Source organism: Heterocephalus glaber, unplaced genomic scaffold, assembly GCF_053883595.1.
Source record: "Heterocephalus glaber isolate CG9 unplaced genomic scaffold, H.glaber_assembly_v1.0 deba00001561, whole genome shotgun sequence".
Lineage (NCBI taxonomy): Eukaryota > Metazoa > Chordata > Mammalia > Rodentia > Bathyergidae > Heterocephalus > Heterocephalus glaber.
Window position 1 is genome coordinate 10,211,610 of NW_028258349.1, and position 22,407 is coordinate 10,234,016.

Genomic DNA, 22,407 nt, shown 5'->3' on the forward strand with positions numbered 1-22,407 from the left:
TTGGGATTACAAGCGCCGGGCTACTTACTGTTCTTTGATTTTAAAAACAGGGCGTCTCTTGTCTGAGAAAGGAGTAGAGGCAGATAGTGTGATCCTAATTATCTCCCTGGCATGCAGTTTTTCAGGTCTTTATTATTGCTTTGCATTTCATACACGTTAATGGAGCAGACTGTATTCTGCTTGATGCTTGGGACACTGGTGACGGGACAGCCCCAGGTTCTGTAATACGGAGCTCACAGCTCAGTGGGGGAGGTAGAAGCATGACTAGGTAGGAAATAAGCAGCAGGGCTGGGTTAATCCAGGACACGAAGAGTATAAGAGGTCCGTGGGATGGCCCAGAGAGCTTGAGAGCCCTGGGGAGCCTGGCAGGCTAAGATAGCAATCTGGATGTGTAGGGGAGTGCGTGTGAGACCTAGAACAGAGGAGAACTCAGCTCAGATGGGGCCCTGAGAAACGGCAACATTTAAGGACCTTTCACCACCGCTGTGTCCAGCACAGAGCCTGGCTCTGTCAATAGCTTTTGAATAAACAAATAGAGGCGAAGGTGATGGTATGAGACTAAAGCTGGGCACTCAAGGAAAAGGCTGGAGCAAGATGCGGGGGTGGGGTGGGGGGTGGGCAGTATTGGACCAGGATGGGCTGAGAGGAAGAGGCTGACGGTCGGGTCCAGCGGGTGGTCGGGCTAGACTGTAGTGGTGATGCTGGGCATCCAAGATGAGGTTCGGGGCTCTGGCCTGGGGCTCGGATCTGGATGGGGCAAATGTTGAAATGGGGACATGGGAGAAAAAGCAGCTTTGGGGGGAAAGCTGAAGGGGGAGGGGAAGCAAAAGCTGAAGGCAATGTGAGACCCTGTGAGTGTAAGGAGCCCAGGAAACATCCAAGGGGTGGCTCAGGCCTCTGAGCCGGGGCAAAGGACTGTGATCACCACTGAAGTAGCAGATTTGAGGGAAAAGCTGAGGGTACCTTCAAACACTTCTCAAGGACTGAGAAGTTGAAGAGAGTGATGTTGGTTGCCTGGAAAACTGGTGGGCTTTCAGGAGGAAAGATTGGCTGTTGTGACTCCTCAATGCCTGGTTTCTCACAGCTGCCATTTCCACCAAATATATCCACCCTTCTGCCCTCTGTGGAGTGTTGTGCTACTTTTAAAAAAGTCAGTGAGACACCACTGGATCTATGAGGTTTTCAGGAGACTTCAAACATGTTTGAGAACTTTAAAAGAAAATTGGCTGTTAAGAGAATGAAAGCATAAATTGCAGACCAGGAGAAAATATTTGCAAAACACAAACCTTATACAGAACTTGTATCTAAAATATATAAAGAACTCTTAAAACTCAACAATAAGGAAGCAAGCAACCCAATTAAAAATGTGCAAAAGGCATGATCAAATATCTCACTAAGATGCACAAATGGAAAAGAAATGAAAAGATGCCCAATATCATCAGAGAATTGTTAATTAAAACAACAGCCTGGGTATCGTGGTGCACTCTAGTTGAAGCAGGAGGATCACAAGTTCCAGTCCAGCTTGGGTAACATAGTAACAGAGAGACCCTGTCTCCAAATAAAAAAGTAAAAGAGGCTGGGGATGTAGTTCAGTGCAAAGGCCCTGGGTTCAATGTCCAGTACCATAAACAACACCAACAGTAGAGCACTTGGGAGACTGAGGCAGGAAGAGCTTGAGTTTGTAGGGCAGTCTGGACTACATAGTGAGTTCCAAGCCAGCCTGGACTATGTAGCAAGACCCTGTCTCAAAAACAAAACAAAACAAAAACAACTAAACAAAAAACAAAAGGCATACCATGACACATCTACTAGAATAGCCAAAATCCAAAACACTGACAACACTAAATGCCAGTGGGTATTTGGAGCAAAAGGAATTCTCTTTCATTACTGGCAAGAATGTCAAATGATTCAGCCACATTGGATGACAGTTTGATTTCTTACTAAACATACTTTTACCATATAATCTAGTACTTCCTCATTACTGAATTAAGTACTTTATTTAAAAAACCCAGCTCTTTATGTTTTATATAATCTATTCTTTTTGTTTTTTTGAGACAATTTTTCGCTATGTAGTTCAGGCTGGCCTTGAACTCACTGCGGTTCTCCTGCCTCAGCTTCCAGAATGCTGGGATTACAGGTGTGTGCTATGATGCTCAGCCTCTATTCTTCTTTTGAATTTTATTTTTAGATAGGGTCTTGCTAGGTAGTTAAGGATGGCCTTGAAATCACTATGGAGCCCAGGCTGGCCTTAAACTTGAGGCGACTCTTCTGCCTCAGCCTCCTGAGTGCTGGGATTATAGGCATGCACCACCATGCCCAGCTCTGTTTTTCTTTTGAATGATACTAGTCACATACTTTCTGAAGTGGCATACTTTTATTATTTTTTCATTAATCACCAGCATATTAGTAAGCTTTAACAGAAGCATAAAATCAGTTTCTTGAGAAACTGTTTTTCATGTACTGGTTGTTTACATTATATTTCATGTGTGATGTGGCTGTATACTGATATACTTGATGGTCAGAGAGTATGGTCATGGTAGACTCTTTTGTTTCTTTCATGGTGCTGGGGATGGAACCAGGGCCTCAAGCATGCCACGCGAGTGCTCTACCACTGAGCTACACCTGAAGCCCTGCTCACTATATAATCTTGTCATTCTTGGGTGGCTTAGAAGCTAGTTCTCTCCCTATGCCTGCAAGGCCTTCACCTCCCAAGATAACACCTTCTTCACACTCAGGGGAAATGGCAGTTATATGTTCTTCCAGCATCCCATGAAGCTAGAGCCCCAGCCTCAAATATCTATTCTTTTTACACTGAGCTGCACTCCCAACCCTTGTATTTTTTTGAGACAGGTTCTCCCTAAGTCACTAAGTTGCCGAGGCTGGATTTGAATTTGTGATCCTCCTTCTTCGACCTCCCAGAGTGCTGGGATCACTGGGGTGCACCACTGTTATGGCTCATGTCTAGATGTCCCTCCAAAGCCTCATACAGTTATAGGTGGGGCTGAATCTAGAGTGTATGACTGATTCATGGTGCAATGCTAGGATTAAGAGTGGGTGATTACTAAATCAGTCCACTGATTGGTTTGGCACCACCCTAACCCCAATATAAGGGACACAATATAAGGGACAGAAAGAGGCTTGTCTCTTCTCTTGCTTCCTTGCTTTGTTACCTTCTGCCCACCATAAACTGTTTCTCCTCTGCAATGCCTGTCTGCCATGCCACCCTGCCTTGGAGCCAGCTGATTATGGACTTACACTCCTACAAACCGTGAGCTAAATGAGCCTTTCCCCCTTTAACTTTGGGTGTCGGGTATTTTATCTCAGCAATGAGAGAAAAGTAGGGAAGACACCCACCATGCCTTGCTTCAATACTCCCAGCCTCACACTCACATCACCCATGTCACACCCATGTCACCCATGTCACCCATATCTCTATTGGCCCCTCATCTGTCGGGAGCAATGCTACATAATTTTGGGGAAAAATCATTTGATTAGGCCTAGCTCTCCTGCCCACAGGCCAGCTATGGGATTTCAAGACATAATTCCATTTTGGCCTCTGGTCACAACTGAGATCTTTTTTTTTGGTACCGGGGATCAAATTCAGGACCTTGCGCTTGTAAGGCAGGCGGCGGAACCACTGAGCTAAATCCCCGGCCCCACAACAGATCTTAATGGTCCAGTGATGCTGTGATGCTCCAGGATAAGATTACACCAGTTGAAGACATCCTGGGAGGAACAAAATCTTCATCTGCGTAGTTTCTCATCGATCTAGGAATTCTGCCACTCCCTAGTCATCTGTTACATTTGTTTCTCCCGATGTACTGAACTCTCTGTTGGGAGTCATTTGTTATATTTGTTTCTCCCCATGTACCGAATAAAAGGTGACGCAAGCTGGGGGCTTTCGTCTTTGCGGCCCAGGGCAGCACTGATCAGGCCCAAAGCTCAGCTTCTTCTCAAAGTCTCATTTTTCTACCTTTTCTGTATAATAAGGTAATTCACCTTGTGCTGTCATGGCTCACAGGAGACTAGGACTTACTGCAGAGGTTCTAGTAACATCCCCTTTCCCTGTTCCCTACACCCATCACCATGTCTTTCTCTTTGGAAATAATGGCCTCACTGACCAGCAATTGTGCACAACAGGGTATAAAAGCCACACCAAAGGGAGCTTCTGCCCACCCAGCTCCCATGCCAGGGTCCTTCCTAGCATCCTGATTGTTTGCACACCCCTCGAGGATAGGGCTCTTTGCCAAGCCTTAGCCTCATTTTTATCCACTTACAATGCCAGGATCCAGGCTGACTGTGTATTCCAAGCAGATACTGGCAGAACTGAATTACATTTTAGGACATCTAGTTGTTGTTTGCTGGAGAATCTGGTGTCAAAAGTGGTGTGTGTGTGTGTGTGTGTGTGTGTGTGTGTATACCTTCTGTACATCACATCTGGTGTCAGAAGTGTGGTACTAAAAAAAAAAAAAAAAAAAGAAGTGTGGGACTGAGTGGTGTGCAAGAGTAGGAAGAATATTTCAGTTTTTCTTTTTTCTTTTTTCCTCTCGATTTTAAATAGCCTGTATTCCAGACCCTGAAGAACAGGTGTCCCACTAAGCCCAAATAGATGCTTACAGCCAGGGTTAGATTGTACCGTTGTTTATATTCAGTAGTTTGTTCATGAGCTTGGAAGGTTACCTTAATAATAATCATAGTACAAGAAGCAATATGGGGTAGCTGAAGCGGCCCAAAATAAGGCCAGTGAAGCCCAAGCAGAAAGCTATTTTGGTGGTTGTAGCTGCCTGTTCATGGTCATTTGATTGATTGTAGAGCATTGCCTGAGTTTCAAGGGAGAAAGGAAATGAGAAAAGATGGGCTTAAAAGGGCTATTGGAGGGCCGGGGATTTAGCTCAGTGGCACCCCACCTGCCTCGCAAGCTCAAGGACCTGAGTTTGATTCCAGGTACCAAAAAAAGGGGGGCGCTATTGCATAGGGAGAGTTGTGAGAACAAACAGTGTGCGGGTTTGAACCTATAAGAGCCCCCCACCCCCGCCCCCAGCAGGCTCCTAGCACAGGAGGGAAAATTAGGAAGAAGCTGAGTTAGGGTCAAGGTCAGGGGAAGGATGGGGGTGGGGGGAGGGGGAGGACTGGCAGGTGGGATGCAGATTCCCACCTGGTAAGATAAGATTAAGGCTGGAAGGCTGAGGGAAAGCAAAAGATCATGGCCAAGACAGACAGGATGAAGTAGCTCTCGACAGGTCTGCTGGAATCATCAGGCATACGTTTAGACACCTGCGGTAGAGAGTGGGTTAGGTCTGAGAATGGCTTTGGGACTCTTTCATTCCTTCCCACTCACTCCCTTTTTACCCTAACACATTTCTCCTTGGCTCCTATAAAATCTTCATTGACTGCCTTCCAACTTCTCATTGCCTCCACCTAAGTCCTTCTATCCCTTTTAATACCTCTCTGTCCATTAGAACTCCTCACCCTTTGTGCCCTACAATGCCCCCTTTTCCCATAACCTTTTCTCTGCATCCTAAAATTTCCTCTGTCCTCAATTGCTTTGAAGATCTCCAGAATTTCTCACTTGACCCCTTCTACGCTCCCCTTCAAATTCTGACTCTGATGACGGTTACTCCCTAAACCTCAACTGATACCTTAGAACACTGTCATTATCCTCAAAGCAGCCTTCTCTTTGCCCCTATAAAAGACCCTATGAATAAGATCCTCACATGAATATTATCATTTTCATCTGTAAAGCCTTCATTATAAATTCATCGTTCCCTCCTAGAACTCTCACCCTATAAAACCTCCAATGTCTACAACAGCTCTCTCACTCACCCTTTATAATACCCCCCACTTTTCCCTATGAATCTGTCATGGTCCTCCCCTAACCCATAAACTACCCCCACCAACCCCTTACTTGGTACCTTCTACATAAACTCCAATTCCTCTCCCTGTTTATCCATATAGCTTCTTCTCTATTCCTTTATAAAGTCCCGGCCTTTCTCCCTCTAACACCTTCTCTTTAACCCAAAACCGGCTTCCTGACCTTTTGAGCTCATTCCCTATCCACTTAGAACAGCTCCCTGTTCTCCTAAACCTATGCCCCTCTAAATCTTTCTTTATCCATTATCTACCCTCTCTTCCTTCTTATGACACTCTACCTGTCCCTGTCATCGCCACTACTCCCTCTCTCTCGCCTACTTCCTGGTGTGTGCACCCATTACCACCCCCCAGGTACAGCACCTGGATCTTGTTCTTTCAGGGCTAGGGCCAGGCTCAAGGGTTACCATGGAGACCAGGCAGGCCCTGCCTCCCAGACTATCTACTTCTATTGGTTGATTGGAAATTGTGTCTAATGGGGTGGGAACTAAACCTGGCTGCTGATTGGTATGTTGGGCCCACTCTCTCAGGTGATTAGTCAGTTTGGTGGGGGGAAGGACTACTTGAGGTAAGAATGACGTGGGCCTGGGAGACTTGGGTTGCACCAGGCACCCTTGGGTGATGTGATTTAACAGTTGGAGTCAGGTTCTTTGGCAGTGGAGGGTGATCTTTGAAAGGATTAACATCTTTTCTTGTGCTTATTTGACACATGTATCTTCTTTGGTGGTGAAGTATCTGTTCAAATCTTTTGCCCATTTAAAAAATTTGAGTTGTTTTACTGTTCTTGAGTTTTGAAGGTCCTTTATTTATTCAGAATAAAAGTCCTATGCAAGATATGTGATTTGCAAATATTTTCTCCTGGTCTGCAGTCTATGGCCCACCCTCTTTCACCTGGTACTGGGAGTTGAACCCAGGGCCTTTGCACTGAGCTATATCTCTAGCCCAGTGGTGGCAAACCTGTGGCACACATGCCACAGCAGGCTGTTTGTACCACTGGAAGCTCTAAAAGGTTCACCATCACTCCTCTATCCCCTTTTTAAATTAGCTGAATCGCTAAGTTGCCCAGGCTGGGGTTGAATTTAACATCCTCTTGCCTTAGCCTCCCAGAGTGCTGGGATTATAGGCATGCCCTGCTGTGTCCCACTTTTTTGTTTTGTTTTGCTTTTGCAGACAGGTTCTTGCCATGTAGTTCAAGCTGGACTTGAACTCACTGGGTAGCCCAGTCTAGCCTAGAAATCACAGTGATCCTCCTGCCTCAGCTTCCCAAGTAATAAGATTACAGGTATGCACCCCCACATCCAGCTTCTTTTCAAAAATTAAAAAAAAATTTTTATTAGCACATATTTGGAGTACATAGGTTACATTCATTGTGAAGAGTTGATACTTGTATATAACATATCTTAATTCTTTGTACTTCCCCTTCTCTTTCCCTCCTTTTTGAAACAATGTAATTTGCAGAGCAAAAGTTTTTAATATTGATGACATCTAATTTTTTTTCTTTTATGGATGTACTTTATGAATGTCTAAGAACTCTTCGGTTAACTCAGGATCAGATTTCCTCCTATGTTTTCATCTAAGTTTAATAGTTTTATATTTCACCTTTAGATCTATGATCCATTTTGAATTAATAGTTATCTGTGAGTTTTAGCCTGAGTTGGTTTTTTGGTTTTTGTTTTTTTTTTTTGAGACAGGATCTCCCTATGTAGTTCAAGGCTGGCCTTGGACTCACTATGTAGCCTAGGCTGGCCTTGAACTCATGGCAATCCTCCTGCCTCAGCCTCCTTAGTGTTGGGATTACAGGTGTGTGTCACCGCATCTGGCATGGAAGTACTTTGGAGTTAGCTCCCTGTGGTAGATAATTTGTTAAAGAAAAGATGTCTTTAAAAAAACAAAAAAAAGTGATCCCAGAACAGATTTTCAGAGAGTGAATTGCTACTAACTGTCAATGGGAGGCAGTGTTGCCCATCCAGTGGTTAAGAACATGGCCTGAGGGCCAGGGATTTAGCTCAAGCACAAAGACCCAAGCTCGATCCTGGTAGCAAAAAAAAAAAAAAAAAAAGAACATAAAAGAACATGGCCTGAGAGGCAGACTGCCTGGCTCCTGGCTCCTCTGTGATTTACTGTGTCACCTGCGTCATACCTTTCCATCTTCCTGTGCTCCATTCCTCAGTCTATAAAAATGCAGGCCACAGGGAACGGAAACAAAAAAAATTAATACTCAGAAAGTGCTTGGAGCGGTGGCTTGCACTTGACTCTAGAAGTTCCTGGTACTACCATCATGAAGAAGAAGGAGGAGGAGGAGGAGTTGGAGTCAGAATCTACTACCTTAAAAAAGTGACAGGCCCAAGAGATTTTGCAGGTATGGTCACACCAACTTTGAAAAAGTTGATAATTCTTACATCAAAGAAATGGTTCCAGAATACAGAAATACATGGAACACTTCCTTCAACTCATTTTATGTTACAACTATTTTATGTTACACTGGCACTGTGTAAACTGGATGAGAAGAGCCCCAAAGTAGAAACTATAGGGCAGATTCATATATAAATATGAGTGCAAAATAAGATATAAGCAAACAATATCATGCATTAAAAGAATAATAGATTATGACCAGTAAGTTTTTCCCAGGAGTACAAGTATGGTTTCTTGGGAATGATTTTGTTAGTGAGCTGAATTAAAATTCCACACGATCATCTTAATAGGTGCTGAAAAGTACAGTATTTGATATAACATGAATTTCTAATTTTAAAATGTTGGCAAGCCAAGAACAGAACATAGTAAAATGGATGGAATTTTTTTTTTTTTTGGTGCCAGGGATCAAACTTGGGTCCTTGCGCTTGTGTAGCAGGCGGCAAAACCACTGAGCTAAATCCCCAGGCCTGGATGGAATTTTTATCAGACGTTTGTACCAATTTTGTGACTTAGTAGTACAACACTGGAATTACTCCATATGGAGATGGGAACAAGATTAGGGTACCCAGTATTATGGCTACTAATTCAAATTAAAGTTCCACTGAGAAAAACTCTAAATTCTTCACTGGGTTGGTATCCAAATTCTTTGGGAAGTCAATTTAAATTTAATTATCAATAGGAAATGGTTCAGATTTTTGGGAAACACTAATACTACTTCCAAAAGCCTTCCTTGTTTCTCTTCTTTCTTCATCCTTCATCCTAATAATGGTCTCCCATGTTGTCAACCAAGAAACATTTATAGTAAGTAGAACCAGTTGAATAAAACTGTATCAACAATATTCAGATCTCAAAAAGTACTCAATTTTTTCCTCACTTATTTAAAACCTGACAGGTCTGAAAAGGTGACGGAGGTATGAGACTAAAGGTTTTCTGGGAATCCACAAGGAGCCCAACCTTCTCCCGGGAGAGAGATGAGTGAAACAAGAAGGGAAGGAGAACACAGAAGTCCTGAGAGGAGAAAGAATACGAACCTAAAACAAAACAAACAACCACTGGCATCTCAGGAAAGGGCTCACTGCATGCCTCAGACTTAGAATAAGCAATTTTTCCTTCAAAAATAAAATCTTATCAGTCATCACAAAATCCATGAAATAACATTGTTGAGTAGAACCTGTATTATCCTGCATCTGCTTTCCAGCTTAACTCATGTAACAAGCATCCAAATACCCTTAGCCGGTAAGTCACTGCCTTCACACTAAAGATCTCTGCATCACTTCTAAAAAAATAGTGAATTCAAGAGGCTATTGCCACTTCATATTACAGCTGACTGTAATTTCAGTTAATTTATAAATAACTTAAAAACCTTGTGAATGAAATGCATCAAACTACACCTGTGTAAAAGTGGTGTTTCATGATGGACTAAAAATGACTAATACAGTGTGCTTGAATTAGAAAAATTAAGATTCTAAATAAATTTCTAGAGAATTTCACAATGGGGGAGCGGTGAAAATGTTTCTCTGTATACAATCTGATCATTAACAGACTAGTAAATCGTAACTTAATGATAAGGCAAAAATAGTAAAACCACACTTTTCCTATAAAAAGTTACACATTATCTTCTGCAGGGAACAGCTATCACACAGGAAGAAACAAAGAGGTGGCCCCTCTATTCACACCCAGGAACCCTAGGGAATGGGGCCTTAGAATGATCTAGTCATCATCTTCCTCTCCATCATCATGACCATTTCATTTCATCTTCTCCCCGCAAAGACCTTCTTCTTCTTCCTCCTCCTCCTCCTCCTCTTTTCCTTCTTCCGCGTAGCCATCATCTTCTTCATCCTGAATTTCTTCTTTCATTAAGTATGAGAAGCCTACTTCTTCTACTCCCTCTCCCAGTTCTGAGCCTGCTTCATCTTCCTCTTCATCCGCATCCTCGCCTTCCTCCTCTTCCTCTTCATACCCTTCAGAGAGACCGGCTTCATCTTCCTCATCTTCATCATCTTCATCATCCTCATCGTCCTCGTCTTCTGAGTCTGGGGCTTCATTATCTTCCCTTTCATATCCATCTAAGTTTGTGATGTGCCGCAGCAGTTTAAAAGTACTTTCTCGGGAATCTTCCAGGCTTGTGATCTCAGAGTTAAATCCAGATTTTTCAAATTTTTAAGATTTTGCAGAGCTTCTACTCTACTCAGATCTTGGCTTTTTTTTCCACTCAGATTGAGATAGGTAAGATTGGGGCATTTTTCTGCTAAAACTTCCAAGTCTCCAGAAATTACATTGTCACTAAGTTCCAACTTCCGAAGTTTATTTAGGCTGGGAAGCTGGGCCCGTGAATTTCATGCCATGTTAGCCATACTCAGAAACTCTAGGTCTTTAAAAGTGTCATTCAGGTCCTCAATTTCCCCCGCTGACACACAGGCAATTATCAAGGACCAATTCTGTCACCTCCTCCAGGGCTCTGTTCCTTAACTCCAGGTTAATCAATCCTCTTCTTCGTCTCCATGTCCTCCTCCTCCTCCTCCTCTTCTGGTACCACTCTCCTTTCTCCTTTCCTGCTGTTCCCATTACTCCAACCTTAAAATTTTTGAAAATTTGGAAATGAATGAAAAGAATCGCAAATATAAACATCCACTATCACCAGATAGGTGTTGGGGGAGAAAGAAAAGAATAGCAAATGGAGTCCAAGGAGTTGGGACTCTTAACTCGTCTGCCCTCACCTCCCTGTCCGGTACCCGTGCGCGCACTCAGACTCACGCACGCGCGTGCACCCCCCGCAGTTCCTTTCCCTTCAGTGGCTGCTCAGAGACTTTGTACTGTTGATTTAAATGAGATTCTGATCCCTAAACACTCTTCCTCCTCCTCCGCCTCCACCTCCTCCTCCTCCTCACCAAGGGTGACATATAAATATATAAGACTTCATTAAACTAGAAGACTTCTAAGGAGTTAAGTCACAATCACCATAGCTGGTAGCAATGAATGTCATAGTTTTTTGAGGCTAGAAATAAATTTTTCTAGAGAAATTTATGTATGCGTGCAACAAAATCTTCTCTTTGCAGCTGTTTATTCTGTTTAGAGTCTCCCTCTCTTCCCACTCAGATTTCATTTGCCAGCCGGAAGAAGGACCCACAGGCTTAAGGCCAGGTGCTAGAACCCTGTGAGTTATCACTGGGTGAGGAAGAGGGAAGTCTGAGAAACTAGAAATCTATCTTGTGGACCAGAAAATTACTATATAGAGGGAGATTATTCACAAGTGGAACAAAGGACATTGGGGTTGAAAATCTGTAGTATTAATGGGAAAAGATCTTTAAGGCTTAGTCATAAGCAGAAAAAAGGAGCAATATCAATGTGTATGAACATCTGTGCACACGGAAATACACAGAAACATCAGTGGAAAAAGGCACAACGAATTCTTGACAGCAAGTACTTTTGAGGGGGGGGGGGATAAACCAGATGCAAGCCACAAAGTGAGCACCTCTTCTCTTCCACACCCTTTGCATTATGACGCGAAAGTTGTACAAGTCAAAAGTCATAACTAACTAATCAGATTTTAGGATCCAAGGGGAAGGGCGAATTGAAAAATTACTTGGTCTTTTTGACCACATGGGTAATTCTGTTGAGAGCAGTTGTGCAGTTCTAGAGAGCTTGGGAACAATGGATGTAGGGACACATAGATAACAGAGTAAAGAAAGAGGAAGGACGAGGAGGAGGAGGAGAGGAAGCAGAAGAAAAGATAAGAAGAATAAGTCTGAAAGAGTGCAGGTAGATGGGTTGTTTTACACTTCAAAAATTCGCACAGACAGGGGATGTAATTATTATAAACTGCTGGCCTCAGTCATGGAACATATTTAGACAGGCATAAGGGAATGTATACCTTACAAATTGAGATTTAAAAAAATCATGACCTCATTCTTTGGGGAGTAGCAGGGAGAGAGGCGGGAAGGTAAAAGTGCTAAATCCATATGTTTCATTATAGCAATTCAATTGATGATAAGGGATAAGAAGGAGATTTTTTTGTTTTATTTTATATTTATGTGGTAAATATAGAATAATGTGTGAGAGTAGAATTGGTTGGGGGTGGGGAGTCTAGGAACTGAAGCTGACAAGAAAGAAGACTGGATTTCCAAGTCTTGTAGTACAATGGAGAGGGACAGGAATGGCTGACTGTCTAGAACCGTGGCGGCGAACCTACGGCACGCGTGCCACAGCGGGCTGTCTGTCTCACTGAAAGCTCTGAAAGGTTTGCCATCACTGCACTCACTGACACAACAGATCCTTCTTCTGACACACGCAGAAAGCAGAGCATTGTTGCACAATCACGTGTACTTGTTGCACACGTCCGGGACCATAGAAGAGTCATGCAGTATTGTAACAGCTACAGTTAAGGTGGACTAGGGTCTTTGTTTTCTTCTTTTATTATTTCCTATAAACCTCTCAAGCAGATGAGGGTCTCTGTTGGGTATAAATTTCAAGCTATAAGCTCATATGTATAAAAAAAAGTGACTTTTTTTCTGCATCTGCTCTGGTTAGGGGGGATGGGGCTATGGAAAGAGACCAAACTTGTCCTGGCTCAGTAGGATAGTTTGTTTTCCATTCAACTGCTCAAGGCAGATGGGGAAAGGGAGACCATTCCTAGAATAATTCAGAAACCCAAACTAATGGCGGGGTGGTGGTGGTGGTGTCTGCCATCTCTACAACATATGGCCTTCCAAATTATCCTACACATCACTTGCTCTGATGGCCAGGGAAGAAAGGTTATGGAGCAGTGCCCATTGGAGGTGTTTAAAGGCCAGGCTTGGTTTGTGGCACTCATCAAATCTGCTCACCTTCCATAGAACCAAAGTCAGCCTTGTGGGCAGACAGGGAAACCTACAAAGTGTAGCTGAGTAGCGCTCCCAGGAAGAGAAGGCCATGGTGTTTGGTGAAGTGTTGATAGTCTCTTCCATAACTCAGTTTCTACCAAAAATCCTCATTTTCCTTGGTAGTGAAAACTTCATTCTGCCAAATCTAGGGTTCTGAATCTGAATGTGGTTTTGGGATGTCTAACTTGGCTGTCGGAGGCCTTCTCTTCCTAGATCTCCATACCAGGTAGCTTATCTTTTTTGATATCTTGAAGCCTCTCTAGGACTTATCTTCAAAGAATAAATACAAGCAACAGCCAGGGTCTTTGACACTACTGTTCCTGAGATACAGGCAACTGGGACTTCTTTATAGATACACTGACATCTAATCTCTTTACTTCCCCTCTTCCATGGGGACCAGTTACTTTTCCAGATTGGGAGAGGGGTCCTTTTCATCAGCTATTCTGCAGAATCTATTTTTGTTCCTGGAAGTCTTTCCATTCTTTCCCCAAAAGCTGGAAGAGAGCAGGGTGTGCTGGTGCATGCCTGTAATCCCAGCACTCTGGAATTTTGAGGCAGGAAGATGGCAAGTTTGAGCGAGGCCTGGGCAACTTAGTGATTTAGTGAGACTCTATCAAAATAAAAAAGTCTGGGGATGTTGCTCAGTATGAAAGCCCTGGGTTCAATCCTCAATACATTAAAAAAAAAAAAAAAGCCAGAAGAGGGTTTCTGTTTTCTTTCCTTTTTTTTTAAATTTAAAAAAATTTTCCGCAAGTGGAAGGACCCGAGTTCTGTCCCCAGTACCAAAAAAAAAAAAATTTCATTTTTTGAGACAGGGTCTTGCTATTTAATCCAGGCTGGCCTTGAATTTACTATGTAGTCCAGGCTGGCCCTGAACTCATAGTGATCCTCCTGCCTCAGCCTCCCTAGTGCTGGGATCATAGGCATGTTCCACCAAGCCCGGCTGTACTTTATTTTCTTATTCTTGCTTTTGCTCTGAAACACTAGAAGCCTAGTGTCTTAGATGAAATGAGAAACATCTAGAGAATAACTGTTGATTCAATTTTCTAAATAGCCTTCCACCTTGGCAATCATTACACCTGCTTTATAGACAAAAGAACCAAACCCAAGAAGAGTTCTTGTTCAAAGATTTTTTTTTAGTTTTTGAGACAGGGTCTCACTGTGTAGTCCAGGCTGGTCTTGAACTCACTATATAGCCCAGACTGGCCTCGAACTCACAACAATCCTCCTGGCTCAGACTCCTGAGTGCTGGGATTACAGGCAGGCATCACCATGCCCGGCCCAAGGATATTCAGGTTTTAAGAGTCACAGCAGGAATGTAAACCCACATTTATCCCATTTCCACATCTCTGGGATTCACCATTAGGACATTCTAATTTTCACCCAGTCTAGGAGACACAGCCCCAGTGAAACACACACACACACACACACACACACACACACACACACACACACACACACACCCAGAACATTCTTTTCAGTTTTATTGGTTTAATTTTTTTTCTGAGAGAGCAGCCCAGTGTTAAGGAAATAAGAGGATGTCAGGTGCTGATGTGTGGATCCCAAGGTGAATGAAGATTCCTCTGGAGGCCAGGTGAGCTGATGTGGTACAGGCAGGGGCCTAGTTGTTCCTAGGGTGCTGGGTTGCTTGGATGTTGTGTTCCTTGGTTGGTGGCAAGTTTCTTGGCTAGGGGATGAATCAGCTGTTGAGTTTCTTGCATGGTGGCTGGTCAGTGTCTTAGTGGGTGGGTTTGTTGGGTTGTAAAACCCTGGCACTCTGTTCTTGGCCTTCAGTAAAATAGGATATATCCGTAAAGGAGGCCCAAACCAATGAGTATGGCGAATACATCCACACAGCCAGTTCGGCCTGAGTTGGTATAAGCTTCTTCCCAGTTGCTGTTCCAGTTGGCAACTGAAGTCTGTAGGGGAGGGGCGGGGGGCATAGGTATGGGTTTCTGGTCCAGAATCCCGTGGGAGAATGGTTGGGGCCCTTTGCTTTTGAGGGTGAACCCTTACCCAGGTCCCAAGACAGGAGTGGATGAAGGGGGTAAGCAGCGGACAGGAAGGGCCATGACTTGGGCATTGTTTTACCTTATAGCAGAAGTAGACACTTATGAGTCCCAAGGGAGGGCAAAAAACTATAGCCAAGAGAGTCAAACATAAATAATTCGGAGCATAAAAGGCCAGTTCTTCAGGCGTCTGTTTAGGACTCCTATCTGGGTCAGGTGGAGCACCCTGGGCAGGCGGAGCACCCGGGGCAGGCCGAGCACCCCGGGCAGGCGGAGCACCCGGGGCAGGCCGAGCACCCCGGGCAGGCGGAGCACCCCGGGCAGGCCGAGCACCCCGGGCAGGCGGAGCACCCGGGGCAGGCCGAGCACCCCGGGCAGGCGGAGCACCCCGGGCAGGCCGAGCACCCCGGGCAGGCGGAGCACCCCGGGCAGGCCGAGCACCCCGGGCAGGTGGAGCACCCCGGGCAGGTGGAGCACCCGGGGCAGGTGGAGCACCCTGAGCAGGTTGGGCTTTCGGTTTCGGGCCCATGATTTTTCCACTCAGAAAAAGACAGGTCCGAGTGTTTTGAAAACAGAGACCCAGGCCACTGCTCCTCTCCTTGCTCTACCCAGAATTCCAAGACTCAGATGTCAAAGTCCAGTTCTTCATAATGGAGATACCATTACCTCAAGTCCTGATTGGCTGGTCTCATCAGGGGGCGTGGTCCCTATTACAGGCTACTTCCGGCTCTACCCTCCCTTCAGGCCCCAGCCCCTGTCAGGACGCTGACCCTGCCCTCCCAGAAAGGGATTGGTTGGAAGCCCTAGGTTTGGGTCTTGGCTTTTCTTACTAACGCATACCCTTCTCTCTGAACCGAGGGAGCCAGGAGTGCCAGGAAGGCTTTCTCAAGAGATGTAGAAGAGAGCAAATAACGAAGCGCAGTAAGAAAGCTAGAAGTACTGACAGAAAGAGGAAAAGGAATAATGTCAACAACGAATGGTATTGAATTTAAAAAATATTCTATAGTCCAATCTGAGAGGAAGAAAGAATAGAAAAAGAAGATTAAAAAAGGAGAAGGGCTTTATTAAAGTAGGACACCAACTAATAAGTGGAAAAAGAAATCACCATGGTATGGGCAGAATTCTGCGATGGTGCCAGGATTCCTGTTCCTTAGTATAAATCTCCATTCTTCCATTATTCAATCAAGCACTTATTTGTATGTTGTTCTGAAGGAATTTTTCAGAGATTGTTAAGGTCCCAAGTCAGTTAACTTGAGGGAGACTATCCTCAGTGGGCCTGATAAAGTGAATTCTTAAAGAAGGCTTGGTTTTATTGGCAAAACAGGTTGAAGATGTGAGAGGACTGGAGCCTCTTTAGCTAAAGGTGTAGGAGGCCATGTGGCAAGATTGCAGGCGGCCTCAAGGATCTACATGGTGCCATAACCACATTCATTTGCAAGAGGACTCTGAGCTCCAAATGAGAACCCAGACTAGCTGACACAATTTTAGCCTTATGAGATCTTGAACAGGTAAGCAGCCATTCTAGCCTACAGAATTAGGAATTAATAACTAATAACTCACAGTAATTTGTTAGGCATCATTAGAAAATTATCCATTATTCTAGCATTCTGGGAGGCTGAGCCAGGAGAATTGCAAGTTTGAGCCCAGCCCAGGAAATTTAGCAGCTTAATGAAACCCTGTCTCAAAATAAAAAGTAAAACAAACCTGAGGATGGTGAGTAACATGGGTTCAATCCCCAGTACCACAAAACAAACACAACTAATTTTTTAAAACCATAATAATGGTTTAGGAGAGAATCATCAGGAATGCTAATACAGTACCGCTGGGTTTTGGCTGGTGGTTCCCCTAGCTGATAATTTTAGGGGAGTGGAGGGTATGAGGAACCAATTTGTAAGGAGATAGAAGTGGGTGAGAGGGGACATAGTAAAGTCCATAGATGTAGCCTCCACTATGGTTTTGCCACAGACACAACTGTGTTTAAGTACATAGTCAAAGACCTAGAAGCAGTAACAAGAACAATGGCAACACACATAATCCAGAAACCAGGAACTTCTTCATGGAATGAATTGGTTCAGAGTGTTAAGGGCCTAGTGAATACTCCAGAACAACCACAATAACAAAAATGCAGGGCCTTGAAGTGGGAAAGGACAGAACCCAAGATTGGATAGGATGAAGAGTGCATATTGGTTTCTGGTGTCTCCCTTGGATAAGAGGGATGTCTTAGTTACTTGTTCATCACTGGGACAAAATACCTGACACCCACACATTAAATAGGAAAGGCTTATTTCAGTTCACAGTTTGTAGAGGTCAGTCCATAGTCAATTGGCTCCAAGCCAGGATGGCATGGCAGAGGGGCACTGCAGAAGAGAAACAGCTCATGGCAGAGCAGGAAGAGGCACCAGAAGCAGCAGCAGCAGCAGCCAAGCAAGCCTCCCTTTCCCTTTTATCCCATTCAGGCTACAAGCTTCTTGGATGGTGCCACTCACACCCATGGTAGGCCTACCCATTATCCAGAACTGTGCTAAACCAATCGACAGGCTAATTTAGTACCACCCACCCTTATTGCCAGCATCATACACCCTAGATTAAGCCAGCTCCCAAAAGCCCCACCTATGAATGAGTGAGGCTTTGTGGGGGGACATCTAGATACAAGCCATAACAGGGGATTTTGGAATGGGAGTGTGTGGGGTCTCTTGATTAGTAAGTCCTTCATCTGAGGTGGCTTTGGGATGGTAACTAATTTGGACTCTGTCTCCTGGGGTCATTTCCTGCGCTCTGTTTCCTGCTATTTAGAAAACAGCCATTAATCTTTCACTCTATTTTTTATTTTTTTGAGACAAGATCTTGATATGTAGTTCAGGCCAGCCTTGAACACACTTTGTAGCCCAGGCTGGCCTTGAGCTCATGGTGATCCTCTTGCCTCAGCCTCCTAAGGGCTGGGATTATGGGAGTGTGCCACCACACCTGGCTCCTCTTTCACTCTATTGAGGAAAATTCTTTTTCAGTAGTTCTGTTTTTGGTTTTCTGAAATTTCCCTAAAAAGTTTAAAGCTGGGTGTATTGGTGCATGTCTGGAGCCTGAAACAGGAAGACTGAAAGTTCAAGCTCAATTTGGGCAACTTAATTAGACTCTGTTTCAAAAAATTTAAAAGGGGGAGTGGCTGGTGCTAAAGCTCAGTGTAAAGGCTCTGGGTTCAATTCCCAGTACCATCAAAACCACCACAACAAAAAGAGGTTAGGTTAAATTGTATTTGTCCTGTTCAGCTCTGGCCCTTTGTTTATTCTCCCTTTTGCTTCCTGGCCGTGAGTGATGGTTTTGCTTCACTGTGTGCTCCTTCTGTGATGTGCTACCTCACCACAGGCCCAAAGCAATGGGCCCAGACAACCACAGACTGGAACCTCCGAAACTGTGGGTCAAAATAACCATTTTGGGCCGGGGATTTAGATCAGTGGTTCCAGTGCCTGCCTCACAAGCGCAAGGTCCAGAGTTCAATCCCCGGTACAAAACAAAAAACAAAAAAACAAAAAAACCATTTCTTTGTGTAAATCGCTAATTTCAAGTATTTTGTTATAGTGATAGAAAACTAATAAAGATACTGCATTTGAGCAATATTTTAAAGAATAATCTGAGGTCTAGAATGATGCTATTTCCCTCTAGAATTAATTTCCTTTTGTTTCTGCCAGACAAACAAAAGTCCCATTGGTCTGGGCCCTCTTTTCAGGTGTGACATTTGAGGGTGATGGGTTCAGCCTATCCATCAGATGAGAGAGGAGGCCAGGCTGATATCCATATACTTGACCTTTATGCTGATGTTGTAGCTCTTTGGAGTACCACCTAAAGAGTGTGGGGCAGTTTTTCTGAGCCTTATCTTTGGCAGTTCTTGGACTTTGAGTTTTCATCTCTTGTCTGTAAGAATGCAAAATCAAAATCTGAGAGCTACAGTGGGTTTTTATTTATAACTTTTTTCAGTAGTTGGAAGTAGAAAATATTTTTTAAAGGTAAACTAAAACAGAAGTCCATTCCAATATTTCCAATTCCAAATCAAAACTACAATTTTTCCCTAAATCAATCTCTCTCTCTCTCTCTCTCTCTCTCTCTCTCTCTCTCTGTCCTGGGAATTAAACCCAGGGCCTTTTCACTGAGCTATATCCTCAGCCCTTTTTTAATTTTATATTTTAAGACAAGGTCTTGCTTAGTCATTAAGTTGCCCAGGCTGGGCTCAAACTTTTGATCCTGTCTCAGTCTCCCAGGAAATTAGGGTTACAAGCAAATGCCATTATCTCCAGTTTACACCTCTTTTCTCAAGCCAAAAATCCAAGTTTACAACAGCACCAGTAATGATAGAATATCATCTAATTGTTTATTTTATCCAATTTATTTAATTAATCTCAGAATAATACCACCAATACTACCACCAAAATTGAAATTACAGTTTCTGAGACATCTGTCTTTTTTTTTTTTTTTTTGGTACCAGGGATCGAACTTGGGACCTTGCACTTGTGAAGCAGGCAGCAGCACCACTGAGCTAAATCCCTGTCCCCTGAGACATTAAAGATTCTTTTGTTGTTCTTTTTGTCCTTATAGGATACCCACTAGGAACGTATAGTTAAATTACAATGTTTAATGTCAGTTGGAATAATCCCTTTCTGTATGGTTATGCTAATAATGAGATACCCAATTAGACTCACTTGTTTATTTTCATTTTTAGAGATTGCTTTTAAAATACCAGCTTATTTTTATTTTTTATGGGATTGGGAATTGAATTTAGTGCTCCATGCATAGTAGGTGAGGAGTGGTCAGAAGGGTTTTGGAATGCCTAAGAAATACTTTCTCTATTCATTGGACGAATCAGAAGGCCAAATTGAAAGAAAACCTTTGGAACTCCTCCCCCTACTTAAAAGGAGCCAATCACAACGCCTATGGGAAAGTAGAATCAAAGGCAAAGTGGAAGATTAGAGGGGGGGTGACATCATGTCCCTGGCAACCTAGAGGGATGTTTTGGAATTCTAAATGAGTTGGTTGGCTAACAAGAGACTATAGGGTCAACAAAAGTGAGGGATTTAAAAAAGATTCTAGCAGGATAAAATGAGGTTAGCGAGTACACAAATACGAGGCTTACAGTTGACAGGAAGGGCAAGATGGCTGTGTAGGGAAAGTTGGGGGACAGGCAGGGCAAGGTAGTGTCTCTCAGTGAGGTTTCTGGCAAATAAAGAGTTAAAACCCTGCTAGAGAGAGCAGCTCAGCAAAACAAAGAGCTGATCAGACCCTGGCTTACTCCGTGCGGGGGTGGGGGGTGGGGGGGGGCGTTTTCCCTCCTCCCTCCACCTCCAATTAAGCGCTAAAGGGACAAAGCGGGGAGGGCGCTATGTTATAGAAAACTCACTTAGTATCTAAAATATACACTAACACCTGGACACTCACACACCTATATACGAGTACATATATATTTTATTATTCTCTCACCATATTAATACACTAAGGTACACATGTATCCTTTTTACAAACTCAGCCTTGAATGTGAGGCTCTGCTGTAAATCTCACAAGATAAGTACTCGGACAGCACAAAGACCAAAGCCATGCTTATCCAAGAATGCACACGTAGGTAATGGAAGGGGGAATGGCCAGACCAGGAGTCTCAGAGCCCAGAGCAGCCAATCAAGACATAGCAACTCTCAAGGGGGTGGGTCCCTGTCTTGGTCGTGTAATAAAAGGGGCTAAAAACAAAGACTCCTGAGTGCCCGTTCCAGGCTCCCTACCTTACTCCAACACCATACCTTACTATCTCCTTATTCTCTCCTTTTCCCAATAAAGTGATTTTGTTCCCTAATATTCATGCCTTTCCAATAAAGTGATTTTGTTTTTCTTTCTAAACCTATATTGAAATAAGAAAAAATACAACAGAGGCTAACAGTCTCAAAGCTTGACAGAAATTAACAGTTTCAAAACTTGCCCCTCCTGCTAAACCCACGAGGTTCACTATGGCCGAAAGATGAACTGCTGACACAACATCTGCCTGTACCTCCCTGCCCCTGTGCTAAGTTCTGCTTCTGTTTTGCTTGCTTCCTTGCCCTGCCGAAAGAGCAATATAAAAATGAAAGGAAACTTATTAGAATCGGGGCTCAGACTCTGGAAGGTGACTTCCACTGAGCCCGCTAGTGAATGAGCCTGCCTTTCCTTTCAGTTCTCTGAGTGCCGCTCTCTTCCTCTGTCTGCCAGCCCCCTGAGTGCTGTAACAATGTCTCTAATTCTTTCATTGGTATAGTTCTTTGAACTCTAGATAAGATCTACCCTCACCAGATGTGACAGGTAGATTGGAAGGGAATGTGGGAGAAAGAGTTATGGAGCCCAGGGAGGATATTATGGGGGATGGGACAGAGTTGTGAGGCAGAAGGGCCCAGTTATGGAGAGATTGCAAGGAGGCTGTGGGGAGACTGAAGTGGGCATCAGTGGACAATCTGGATGGTGTTATGGGGATGGGGAAGAGGTTACCAGGAAAGGAAGGAGGCTGTGGGGACTGGAAGATAAGGAGCACAAGGAAAATGTTAGAAAGAGACGGGGAGGAGACTGTGGGATAGGGAGGAGATTTGAGGGATAGGGAGGGAGTGAGGTACTGACAGTCACGGGATGGGGATTACAGGAGCATGTAGAGAGGATTCTGGGAGATGGAAAGGGGTACGTGGTACAAAGCAGAGATTATTGGCAGCAGCAAGGGGCCTATAGGAAGGTGGGGGACATTACTGGAGCGTAGGGAGAGAGTAAACAGTACAGGAAGGAGGTAACGGGACAGCAAGGGCTCATGGATACTGTGGATCGTCATCATCACAAGGGTCAGTGTGACCCCTGCTGGTGGGTCAGGGTCACCTTGCAGGTCTCCTGAGTGGTGGGATGAGTTTAGCCCGTGCTCATTCTGAAGCCTCTGAGGTCTCCAGTCCCCCGGGCTGTCTGCAGACCTGTTTCTGGGCTCTGCCCAGCACAGGTGTAAGCCTGCAGCTCTCTGGGCTCTGTGGGCCTCCGGAGGCAGCAGAAGTGGTCTCTGCAGCTCCCCACAGACTTCCAGCAGAGGACTTCCTGCCTCTGTACATCGTGTCCCTGCTCTGCTGTGACTCCACTTCCCTGCCCAGGGCTGGATGTCCCTGTCTTCTCCTCCATCCATCCTCTGTCCTCTAATCCATCCCACCCCCATTCTCCCTGGGATGGACCCTGGCCCTTTCCTCCATCACCCTTCAGTCTCTCAGAGGGACTCCTCCCCATGGGTTTCC

At 44.3% G+C, this 22,407-nt stretch overlaps 1 protein-coding gene, 2 long non-coding RNA genes and 1 pseudogene across 4 annotated transcripts; 1 reads left to right on the plus strand and 3 right to left on the minus strand.

Annotated features, from left to right (window-relative positions):
• Positions 1-4,640: 4,640 nt before the first annotated feature.
• LOC110344715 (uncharacterized) lies at positions 4,641-6,280 on the minus strand. Its single transcript, XR_002387458.2, has 3 exons — positions 6,232-6,280; positions 5,156-5,274; positions 4,641-4,820 (listed from the first exon to the last, which is right to left on the minus strand). It is a non-coding gene; the product is annotated as an uncharacterized LOC110344715 (long non-coding RNA).
• Positions 6,281-9,990: 3,710 nt separating this feature from the next.
• LOC101723882 (acidic leucine-rich nuclear phosphoprotein 32 family member E pseudogene) lies at positions 9,991-10,822 on the minus strand (annotated as a pseudogene).
• Positions 10,823-11,851: 1,029 nt separating this feature from the next.
• LOC110344752 (uncharacterized) lies at positions 11,852-21,271 on the plus strand. 2 transcript variants are annotated; one of them, XR_002387542.2, is made up of 4 exons: positions 11,852-12,039; positions 16,015-16,127; positions 16,473-16,656; positions 19,623-21,271. It is a non-coding gene; the product is annotated as an uncharacterized LOC110344752 (long non-coding RNA). The 2 variants fall into 2 exon arrangements; XR_002387543.2 differs by having other exon boundaries at positions 20,658-21,271.
• On the minus strand, positions 14,607-15,677 carry Pmis2 (PMIS2 transmembrane protein). Its single transcript, XM_087190840.1, has 2 exons — positions 15,231-15,677; positions 14,607-15,058 (listed from the first exon to the last, which is right to left on the minus strand). The coding sequence occupies exons 1-2, from the start codon at positions 15,675-15,677 to the stop codon at positions 14,930-14,932; spliced, it is 576 nt and encodes a 191-aa protein (XP_087046966.1). The 3' UTR covers positions 14,607-14,929.
• Positions 21,272-22,407: the final 1,136 nt, after the last annotated feature.